This window comes from Amblyraja radiata, chromosome 33 (assembly GCF_010909765.2).
Source record: "Amblyraja radiata isolate CabotCenter1 chromosome 33, sAmbRad1.1.pri, whole genome shotgun sequence".
NCBI classification, from domain to species: Eukaryota; Metazoa; Chordata; class Chondrichthyes; order Rajiformes; family Rajidae; genus Amblyraja; species Amblyraja radiata.
This window is the reverse complement of record NC_045988.1, coordinates 15814489-15826887: the sequence shown is the minus strand read 5'-3', so window position 1 is coordinate 15826887 and position 12399 is coordinate 15814489. Positions and strand designations below refer to the sequence as shown.

Genomic DNA, 12399 nt, shown 5'->3' with positions numbered 1-12399 from the left:
GACCCTTTTTCAGATGTATGCACTGTGCTGTGCATACAGGACAATAAAGAACTATTGGGCCATTTATTCTTGTTCACATGTCAGCCAGTGGTTCATATTAAATCACTAGCATGTAGGAAGTACTCGGATGTGCAAGGTGAAATGAATTTTTCACCAGTCCTGACCTCTGAACAGTCTTCCTTGGGTTTGTAAATATCCGTTTTAACTGTAGTTGATGTTATTGACATCTGTTTCTGGAGGTAAAATTCAGCTAACTGGAATAATATACCAACTTTGGCCCACTTCTTCAGGTAGTGTGTTATCATCCATCAAATTGTCCCTGAATACTGTAGTTGTTACTTACCCTATAGATTAGAAGATTAGAAGATTAGAGGACTTCTGAAACTTTTCAGCATGTAATTCTGCAGACATGTTTATGCATTACTAATAAATCAATGAACAACAGTACGTGAATAACAATTACTTTCAGATTTTTCTCACATCCATATCTTTTTTGACATTCACAGTGTTTTCTCATGGACGTAACAAAGGCCAAAGAGAGGTAAAACAAATTACTCTAATTTTACGATGAAAGGAATTCTTGAAAAGGAATGCTGCTTTTAATCCAATGCATTCCAAGTGTCATCTCCCTAGATTTGTACATTATTTTTACGTGTTAAAGCTGGCTCAATAAAAAAGAATCATTTGATTGTCAACAATACTGTACCACTAAGTCATGTTTGTTTTGCAAGCAGAATTGAGAAAGATTCCCTTTGTATCCCTACTCGTTGACATCAAGCTACAGGCAAGCACAGCAAATATATTATGTAGGTGCTTAATTTCCAATCGGAGGTCCACCATTCCTGAACGACATCTGGAATGAAAGGCACCTTTAATGTGACAAGATGCTCTGAGGATCTTCATAGGAATTAAGTGGTAAAATAAAAGTCACTACATACAGTTAACAGAACAATTGAAAGCTGTGGCAAGCTAAGGGTTGATTATTGATGACACCTGGAACTGCTGGTACAGTATTTTAGCAATTGTCATGCACTTTGCCTGTCAAATTGTGTTGATAATAATGTAATGATTGCAGTTTTGTAACAGTAAATAATCACTTGGTAATTACAGTGCTCAGAAAGCCTGGAAAACTGCCTGCAAGCCTAATAAGATAATAATGGCGTGCAATTCAAATCAGCAATAGATTTGTTAAAATGAGTGTGACGTTTTAGTATACAGAAAGCGTAGCTCGATGGCTAACTGATAGCCATCACGTTTCCTTTAAAGAAACAATTGTTTGAGAGCCCTGAACTTCAGGCTACATTTACAGCAACACATTCAGGTTGCACAATGTTGCACTTCAATGATTGTTACTCCGCAAAATGAATTCTTGTAGCTTTTCAAAGATTTTATTAAATGTTCAGAAGCCAGTTTCCTTGGTGACAGAGTTGGTAAGTAGACTTCCTTTCTGAATGCAGGGGGATCTGACTGCAGCAGAATCCTTTGAAACATTCAATTTTTAAAGTTGCTTTCTGGTTTTTACTGTGCAGAATGCACTCTGCATTTCCACCTCTTAAGAAGGTACCTAGTTTAATTTCCACTCTGCGCTGTCTGCTAAGCTAGATGAGTGGTTTAACCGCCTTCATAATGATTCCATGATGATAATAGGTAATAATTAGGCTCAGGCATGATGGCTGAATCCTGTGTATCCAAGTTACTCAAGCCTGGAAGATGATGTGCACAACTTGCATAAGAAACTAATGTAAATCATGTTCTTCTTCTTATCGAGTCTACATCACAAGATTAGAAATTGTTCAGCCAGTGCTGAACACACCTCTCAGCATCTGCATACAATGGAGTCTGTCTTGTGCTTCTTGTGCATGGTGGTGGAAAGATTGGTGGAAACAGGACCGCGACGTGAACACTCTTTCCTTGATCCTGCAAATCATGTTAATGCAATATTAACCAATTCTGCATGATTCTGGGGGAGTTAACACCCAGAAACATGTAAAATGTATTAATATCACATTGATTCTATTTACAAGTATCTTTTGCAAATATAAATTCTAGCACTGTTTATCAATAGCAGTGCAAAATCCAAAATTCATTTCTGGCAAGAATCACATTAAATTGTATCACAACTGGTGATGTTCACTCACCAAAGAATATACTTTTAACAACGTTAAACCAAATGTTTTGTTTCAAGACTGTGACACATCTTTCCTACAATATTTTGCAGAGTTATGCACAATTCCCTGCCTCAATTTTCAATTGAAATGATAGAATCTGGCTTCCTAGTGACAACACCACCAGCTGGTTTCATGAGGAATCGTCAGTTTAAATGACAGACAGACTGAGCCACCTTCCAGGATGTTGATGTTGACAGACAGAAAGAAAGAGTTTCAGGCAGGCCAGTATTCCTTCAGATTTAAGTCGCAGAAACGCTAACAAAAACTTGCAAATAAAAAACCTAACGGTTCCAAGTTCATCACATCAGAAATTAACGCAACAAATAGAGAAGAAAGACATTGGTTAGAAGAAATAGCACCCAAAACCACTTCATGTTTCCCCACAAATCTGATCTCGAGAAAGAGCCCTGATAAGTTCACCTCACAATACAGCATGGGTGTTTTTTTTACATTTCCTGACAAGTGTAGACAAGGAATGGGTGGGTGCCACAATGTTGGGGGAAATGGTGGCAGAGTCCTTTTGGGACACAGAGGTACTTGCACAAGCTTTTTAAGAACAAATCACAAAGAGTTTAATTGACAAAGAAGATAGATTCTTGATTAGTAGGGGTGTCAGTTATGGGGAGAAGGCAGGAGAATGGGGTTAGGAGAGAGAGATAGATCAGTCATGATTGAGTGGTGGAGTAGACTTGATGGGCCGAATGGCCAAATTCTACTCCTACTCCTTATGACCTTATGACTTAACTTCCATGTGTAAATTATATTTATCAAGTCAATTTAAGTTTATTGTCCTTTGTGCAAGTAAGGTGAGGTGGAGGTACAAGGAAAATCAATAAGTTACCAGGAAGATCTGTTGAAAGTGTGAATCCAATCATTGCTGTCATCGCTATCAAGGGATCCTTACTTGAGCTCATTTTGACTTTGGCAAGGCAGACGAGAGCAGCAAAGTATCAAAATTCATCATGGTCACCCGAACCTCAATAGTTGGGGTGCAGCATGCAGACAACACGTGCCTGCATATGTGGGGCTGAACTGAAGCCATCATGTGCTCATTCCATGAAGTATATGACAATCACAGCTCAATGACAACACGATTATTTTTTTCCATACATCACTCTGTCCTGCAATGATAAGACTTCATGATGAGATCCTAGAAAAATGTGCACCATTTTCTGTATCCTGGGAGCTAATTTTGGAAATGGCAGAAATACATGATGAAAGTCACTGCCGATTTCAATCCACCAGAAAACCTTTTGCTCAATTGAGGAAAAGACTATTTGGAGATCAAGATCTCAGACTCGGCACAAAACACTTAATCCGCCAGTTATCAATAATCCTTGGGCTCTATGCTTCCAGGATTTGGACTACCTTTAGTTGATACTTTGGGAAAGTACCATTCTTACCACTCTACACAAAATCCTCAGAATTCACTGGAAGGACAAGCTAAACAATGTCCTCTCTCAGGCCATCAACCACCGAGCCCTCAATTAGACTCAATTATTAATATTCAGTATGCCTTGTAGACACATGGAACTGAAGATGCCAGTTTACAAAAAGTGAGTTTGAAGAAGACTCCCGACCTGAAACATCACCTATCCATGTTCTCCAGAGATGCTGCCAGACCCCATTCATTTACTTCAGTTCTTTGTCTTTTTGAGTAGACCTTCTTGATGATCTGCCTGTCCATGAAACAGGCATTATATTCTATGTGTAAGAAAAAAAACTGCAGATGCTGGTTTAAACCAAAGATAGACACAAAAACCTGCAATAACTCAGCAGGACAGGCAGCATCTCTGGCAGCAATAAAGGAATGGGTGACGTTTCTAGCCGAGACCCTTCTTCAGACATTACATTCTAACTCCGTTGTGGGAAGAGACAGAGGAAAATGTTCTATTATGTGTTCAAAGTCTCCTTGAAGAAATGCAACCATCTTCACTGACTCCTCTGAATCTCTGGCTACTGACCATTAATTTGGAGAAGGAACATGCAGCAACTTCATGTTCATGCATCAAGAACACAGGACATCCCACTAAAAGCAAGAGAAGGAGCATACAACTTCACTTGCTCCACAACTGTCTGCACCTCCTGACCCATCTGTGGAAGAATTCACAGGAAACAAAATTGCCTCATTTGCCAACACAGAATCCTCAAAATGGGAAGCAATCGTCTTCAAACCTGAGGGAGGTCTAAACTGAAGATATCAAGAGAGGTTGTCCACAAGGTTCCTCGGGCAAGGTTTCTGAGAGTGAAACTGATTCTGTTGTTGACATTGAGAACCGTAAAGACATTTGTGTTTGTTCACTATTTGGGATTTAACAGGCAGGTTAATTGCATCCTGATGTTACTCTTTAAGGGCTAGTTCGTGAGGTCAGAAAGATGAGGAAAGATATTAATAATGAGTGAAATTTGACTCCTATTTCCTGGTGCTCCTAAAATGTTACATAAGCCCACCAGCACTGTTCTAAAACTGGTTTTAGGAAATTTCATGGTTTAATTTCAGCGCTTATTAAAACAGTATCAAGTAAATTGTTAAAATTATGTTAGAACCAGAAAACTGATACAGGTGAATAGCCATGCCTCAGATATGCTCAATTCCCTAGACCTGACAGCACACGTGTAATTATAACTAAGAGTTGGTATCTTTGAGAGGTTAAAAACTGAGGGCATCGTATTTGTGCACCTAGCACTGTTGACTGCTAATTAAACTGAACGATATATTGTGGGAAGAATTTCCTCTGGGGTTTCCTTGCTTGAGGTTTGTTAGAGATCTGAACAAAATGACATGTGTGGCAACATTCACAAAATCTAATTAAAGTGGTTGGGGTACCTATAGGAATCACTTGGGCAGAAGATTACAGCGAGTAAAAGACAAAAACACAACTATTGCAATTATGTATTTGCCTACCTATGAATTTCCAAGGATATTTGGAACATTTCTAATTAACAATGTGTGCATTCTAAAACGTAGAAGTCAAGCCGATGTCGTGGATGGGAAGAGGATCTAAGAAGCAACCTCACTGCTGCAGGAAATATCACCGAATTTCTTGAAAGCTTCAATGACTCCATAAGCACTCTGAGTCCAGGCTGTGTCCAATCATTCAGTCTTAATGTTAGTTACTACAACCTGGTGAAACTGTAAGTATAGCAGGCAGGTCTGCCTGCAATGAAATGTTTTAAAATACAGGGCAACCCATTATGTTAAAAATGTGTATTTTCATCTTCTTGTTATTTGGGGGGGGGGGGGGGTCAATCATACCCATGTGTAACTTGTTCCTGCTTCATCACTGAATGACTGGTTACATTATTCATCAATCGTCAATGTGTAGGGAACATGATCTTCTTTATGCATCTTCACCAATGACACATTAATTTGGTTAATATTATGAGCTATTGCCCTCTTAAATAAAGTGGATTAATATGTTTTTACTGTGTTGGTGTATTGCTCATTGTCATTTCATTGCAGAATGATGGTCTTAAATGAAGAATATGATGACCTTATTCCTGGTACCAGGAAGCAGATTTATAAGTGGGTGGAAGATATTTACACAAAATCATCAGGACCGTATGGAATGAACACCATGGACTCATCCAGTGGTGAGGGTTCAAAGCCTAATGGTGGCAAAGATAAAGGTAACAGAGCAGCAAACATGGACTGAATCAATAGAATGATTGAATGAACACCCATATATAAAATTCCTGAAATGGTGCCCATCTCTCAGCATTACCCAGGGGCTTCACATTTCAAATGTCACACTTAAAATATCGCACTTCAACTGAGCAAGTAGGAAAGAGGAAAAAGGCAATTATTTTCTCTGTCTTTTTTCATCCTGCGTGTTTGGCTGTCGACACAGGCAGAATCTGTGGGATTAATACATTAAGATTACGCACAGCAATTACTTTCTAATTGACCTCATGATGTGTTAATTCCAGGCACTTTCTCACTAGAAATTTCATCAAAATAGAAAAAAACAGTTTCACTTTAGCAACAAAGCATTAAAAAAGTGCTCCTGAGCACAGTGAGGATTAGTTTAATTTACAACTTTATATTGTGAATTATTTATCTTTCTTGAAATCTTCATACATTGTCAAGTTTATAATGTAACAGTAATTATAATCTGTATACAAACTGAAGCCTTTCACGTAACTAACAATTCTTGCAGTTGCTATCATTCCTATTTACAATTCAATACAATCCAATACAATATTTATTGTCATTTGAGGCTCAAACGATACTCTGTTTCTACAGCCATACAAACAAAAACGATTCCTACGAGACACACAACCAATTCACACAAACATCTATCACAGTGAACCTCCTCCTCACTGTGATGGAAGGCAAAGTCTTTTCTCTCCCCTGCTCGCCATTTTTCTCCCGATGTTGAAGCCCGTATAATACTCAGCTTTTTGGGAATTTCTTTTCATTTATATAAATAATTTTTACATTTGAGTAAAACATAGTGCTGGAGGATCTCCAACAGCCCTTTCTGCTGTAGTGTTCTGCAGTTTGTATCCATTATGTTTATCATTTTAAGATCAGCAACTTCACAGTTTCCATTTTATTACCCACATGCCAACATTTTTCCCAATGCATTAATCGATAAACATCTGTTTGTAATTTACTTGTTTGCATCTTGCAACTGGCCTTCTTACCTATGTTTATCTCATCCGTCAGTTTGGAAACTATATCTTTGTTTCCTCCCTCTGTCATTAAAGTATGCTACTATCGTATGTGCCTCCACCACCATCCCTAACAACGCACTCTAGTACCCCGCCATTCTTTATGTAAGCAAAAATCTTGCCCCACACAACTCCTCTAAACTTTGCACTTTTCACCTTAAAATTCAGCCGTTTTGTCTTTGATGTTTCCACCCTGTGACCTTATCTATCCATCTCATAACTTTATATACTTCTATAATAATATAATAATAATAATAATATATCTTTTATTGTCATTGCACGTCAGTGCAAGGAGATTTAGTGTGCAGCTCCACTGATGTACAAGAAAGGTAAATAAATACAATACATAAATAAACAAGCTGAATTGATTGACGTGACCATCTGAGGGAGACTGTCCAAAGGGGGTGGGTGGGGGGGCACTCATTAGGGCCGGTTCAGAGCCGCTATAGCTCTTGGGATAAAACTGTTCCTGAGTCTGGAGGTTCGGGCGTAGAAGGCCTTGTAACGTCTGCCGGAGGGAAGTAGTTGAAACAGACCGTGGCAGGGGTGTGATGAGTCCTTATGGATGCTGAGGGCCTTCCTGAGGCACCGCGTGTGGTAGATGCCCTCCAAGGCTGGTAGCTCTGTCCCGATGATCCTCTGCGCTCTGTTGACGACGCGCTGAAGAGTTCTCCTCTCCGCCTCCGTGCAGCTGAGATACCACACAGAGATGCCATACGTTAGTATGCTCTCTGTGGTGCAGCGGTAGAACGTTGTCAGCAGCTGTTGGGGCAGACCAGTCTTTTTTAATGTCCTCAGGAAGAACAGTCGTTGCTGTGCCTTCTTGACCAGCGCGGCGGTGTTTGTGGACCATGTGAGGTCTTCTGAAATATGAGTGCCCAGAAACTTAAAGCTGGACACTCTCTCCACACTTTCCCCATAAATGGAGATTGTGGGCGTATTCTCCAGAATGGGACCTATCAGGTCACCCTCTAACGTTTGGCATTCCAGAGAAAGCTATCCATGTTTTCCCAACCTCTCCACTTAGCTAATAACCTTTAGTTCAGGCAGCATCCTTGTAAACCTCTTCTTCACCCTCTCCAAAGCCTCCACATCCATCCATCCATCCACTCATCCCATCCCATCCCATTTGCAGGAAAAGTACCTTGGTCACGTGCGTAAAGACAATGATGGAGTTATTAAGGAACTCGAGTAGTTCACACTTCGTGTCATGTGTGCAGGACAGGACTTTGTGGTTCAGGAAGGCCTGTAGTGGAAGGGAGGAAGAGTCTGACCATCAGCAGCTGCCGGGTGGGGCAGGACCTGATGGTTTCAGGAAACTACTTGGCCTCAAGTAATGGAGATCTGCAGAGAAATGGAAAGGGATAGAGCAAGTTCAAATCCCAAAGGGGCCTACCTACATTATCCAGTTGTGCCACATGCCTTTAACATGCAGAAAAGTCTGTGTAAACACACTACTGCATGACTGGTTCTTCATGGGCCTTGACTCAGCAAAGGAACTATAAGCAAGGGGCATTGCAATTCTAGCTACTTTTGCACATGGGCACATACACACAGTTCACAGGCAGAGATACACAACACAGTACAATTACGGTCATGTGATTTCCCATAATAAAATTTAAAGAAGAGTAGAAAATTCACAATTTCCTTGCGAATATTTCATGTTCACTTCAGTTACTAAACTAAATTAGAGAACCTGCTGTCTTACCTGCTCTCTTTTGGAGCTTACTAAACAGAATAAAGCTGTGATTGTGGCTTGCTCAACTTACAAATGCACTTCCAATATCATAACTTGGTTCTGAAATGCTTCAAAATATGCTTACGAAATTAAAAAAAAAACATACGAGTGATATCTGCTGCATTTTGAAAAAGGATAAGGCGTTATTAAAAAGTTGATAAATCGATCTCCATTCTGTCATTTTTAAGCCTGTTGCAGTTATCAGAATCATGTCTAGTTCTCTATGCTTCATCTCAGGTAAAAGGAAGGGTAAGGATAAGGGTAAAGGTAGTTGGATCACCCTCGATGTGTTGAACATACTTGGTCGATTCATTGTCCAAGCACCTACCTCCACTTTCAAGGGCATTGCACGAGGTGAAACTAGCACGGTAAGAATATTTTCAAAATAACTAGACTTGGATTTTAAATGTTTGGAGCATTCAGAGACAGGATTTTCAATATTGAGCAAAACACAAACGTTTTGAGGAACTCAGCAGACCAGGAAAAATCTGGAGGGGGGGGATGGGATAGACAATATTTTGGGTTGAGACTCATCTTCAAACTCAAGGGCAGCGGTAGAGTTGCTGCCTTACGGCACTTGCAGCGCCAGAGACCCGGGTTTGATCCCGACTATGGGTGCTGTCTGTACGGAGTTTGTACGTTCTCCCCGTGACCACGTGGGTTTTCTCCAAGATCTTGGGTTTCCTCCCACACTCCAAAGTTGTACAGGTTTGTAGGTTAATTGGCTTGGTGTATGTGTAAATTGTCCCTAGTGTATGCAGGAGAGTGTTAATGTGCAGGGATCGCTGGCCGATGCGGACTCGATGGGCCAAAGGGCCGGTTTCGGCGCTGTATCTCTAAAACTAAAACTAAAAAACTAAAACTCAAGTCCCGACGTCCAACCCAAAGCATCGTCTGTCCACTCCGCAACCCGAAACGTCATCTGATCAAAATTGACTAACCCTTGAAAAATGTGACTTTTCAGATATGCCAGCTTTTCAACTCTTCATCCGACCTTTTGGACAAGCTCTTTGATCTCAAACCAGTGCAAGCTCGCATTCTCATCGAAGGACTTAATGCATGTGGCAACGTTAACATCAGTGAAGATGCAACAATTGCCAAGTAAGAGTATATTATGTTTTTCAATTTATAACTTTATCAGGCAGTAATTTTTTTAAACTTTTACCAGACCTAAGTATTTAAAGGGGCATTGACAATGAATAATTCATTGGGACAATTTTGTTCCATTTTAAATCTGAGTCTTCTTCCATTTACTAGCTGTAAAAGGTACAAGATAATGCAAGCACATATTAAAGCAGTGTGACATGCTTCTCTTGAAAGTTATAATCACCTTACTATTATGTGATCTGATCATGACACGGTTCCATGTCTTTTATTGTAGAAACTAGGAACTGCAGATGATGGTTAATGCACAAAAGAAAACAAAGTGCTGGAGTAACTTAGTCTGAAGAAGTGACTCAACCCAAAACGTCACCTATCGATATTTTCCAGAAATGCTGTTTGACCTCCTGAGTTACTCCAGCACGTTGTGTCCTTTCCTGTCTTTTACATAAGTTCTGTTTTCACAAAAAATCCTATTGCTTTGAGATGAGAGCATTATTCCACCTAACAATAAGAAGTCCACCTGTGTTAGATATTGGAGTCAGGTGACAAATATAGAATATTACTAAAATAAAGTGTACTTAATGGTAAGAAATAACATGCTAATCATAAGAATTATCCTCATAATCTATTGTCTCATAAGATAACCACATACCATATGCCCTAATAGGCATCATAATGGCTTTTGCAATGAGCTGAGGCATAGGACCTAACTAGCTTCTGCCCGAAGTTATGCCTCCATGCCCAGATGCCGATTCCTTCCTGCTATAATTTCAAAGCTATTGCATTTGGGTGCATTGCAGACTACAGTGTAAGTGAACAATTTGAGAAATTCACTCCAATAATTTTTGCTGTGAAATCTGGATAAAATTTCAAAAGAGATTTCTGAATATTAATCCGATTAAAAAGGGTTCTAGTCCTTTAGGAAAATTGGTCTAATTTCCAGCTACAGGACAGATTTTATTTTTTGTCTTTATGTCTAAATCACATTCTGAGAGTAACCAAATGTTTTTGTGTTGTCTCCTTTATCGCCAGGCTTGGTCAACTGGCATGTTTCTACCCTGTCAAGCAACTGAATATGCTTAATACGATGGCATTAAAGAGTTTGCAGACCCAATTGCTCAACTGTACAAGGAACTTAAAGGAGGTGAATGTGTTATGTGTGCTATGTTGGTAATGAATGAGATATCACCAATAGTTTATTTTCATTCCAAGTGTCCAATTCTAACTATCTAAAAGAGGGCCATGTTCAGTTCAAAGCCAATCAAGTTTTTAGATTTCTGTCAGGAGAACATGTAGTGTATTTCCTGATGAGTTATCCAATATAAATGTGTTTCTACAGATCTATCGGGTGCTTGTGGCAAATGTTAATGTCAATGATTTGACTGCTGAGAAAGTAAAAGAACTAGGAGCTTTAGTGGTTGGATTGAAAATCAGTCAAGTGTCCAACATCTCCAAAGAAGCCATTGAAGGTGCTCTTAGTGAACTGAAGGATGTCAAGGGATGGTCCAAAGGTCAAATCAAGGTTCTTGTCAAAAAGTACAACGAAATAAAAGAAGTGAGTATGAGTTGTTAAATAACTCTCCTTACTGTGCATGTCGTTCCACTTCATTGCTCTGAACATAACATAAGAAAAAACGTGAGTAGGAGAAAACTAATTGACCCTTCAAGTCTGTTCTGCCATTAATTAAGGTAATGACTAATTTGATCTTGGTCAAACATTACTTTTCCATGTTTCATGCACCCCCTTGTATCTGTCAATTGTCATCTTGAATATATTTAGTGATCTTTCCTTTATAGCTCTTGGCGTGAAAAAATTCTAAAGAATGGTGACCTCCTGGGGGAAGAAATTCAGGATGCCTTAATCTGAAAATAGGTCCCTTGGTTCTAGTTTCCCTCAAAGGAAATACCCTGTCAACATCCACTTTGACATTTCGCTTCACAGCCGAATATGTTTCCATTCAATCACTTCTCACTATTTTCAACTAGAGGGAGCACAGATCCAAACTGTTCAACCTTCTTTCATATGCCAGTCTTTTCATACCAGAAATCAACTCAATTAATTTGTTCTGCACTGCTTCCGATGTAAGTAGATGCTTCCATAATTGCCAGTACACATTAGTCCAGGTGTAATCTCAGCAGTGCTATGTAGAATTCATCAAGACATCCTGATTTTTATCCTCCATATCCCGTGCAATAAAGATGAAGAATCCATGAACCTTGTTAGATATCTGATGTTCCAATGTGTCAACTTTTTTAAGGTATTTAAAGTATTGCGATCCCTTGACACCCTTTGGAGCTTCATGAAATAATAATGTTTTTTTTTACATTTTACCTTCCATAGTGAATAACTTCACACTTTCCTCCATCACTCTGCATTTGATAACTTCATGCCCATTCACTCAATGGGTTTATAGCTTTTTGCTGCCATTTAATGCCCTGGAAATGTCTCGTGTTATTTTCCTTTCATAAACCAGGCTGGTTCTGCCTGATAGCCTTACGACTTTCAAACACCTTGGCTCTGAATTCCAGCATTTTCCCCAAAACCAATATTAGACCAACTGACTTACAATTGTATTGAATTCTGTCTTCCTTCTTGTGTTCGACCCAAGTTACTCACTCTCAAATTAACTTTGAAATTCTCGCCTACTATGATCACTATTCCCCAAGGGATGCTTTTTATGAGATTATTACTTAATCCCCCCTCATTACACA

At 39.4% G+C, this 12399-nt stretch overlaps 1 protein-coding gene across 1 annotated transcript in view; it reads left to right on the top strand.

Annotated features, from left to right (window-relative positions):
- Nucleotides 1-12399, top strand: part of LOC116991128 (otoancorin-like) — a 73355-nt gene that overhangs the window by 14768 nt on the left and 46188 nt on the right. The window contains exons 3-9 of the mRNA XM_033049490.1: nt 507-541; nt 5137-5303; nt 5632-5798; nt 8821-8951; nt 9548-9684; nt 10720-10831; nt 11027-11242. Of these exons, the coding sequence (XP_032905381.1) occupies nt 507-541; nt 5137-5303; nt 5632-5798; nt 8821-8951; nt 9548-9684; nt 10720-10831; nt 11027-11242 (965 nt within the window). The remainder of the gene's footprint in view (nt 1-506; nt 542-5136; nt 5304-5631; nt 5799-8820; nt 8952-9547; nt 9685-10719; nt 10832-11026; nt 11243-12399) is intronic.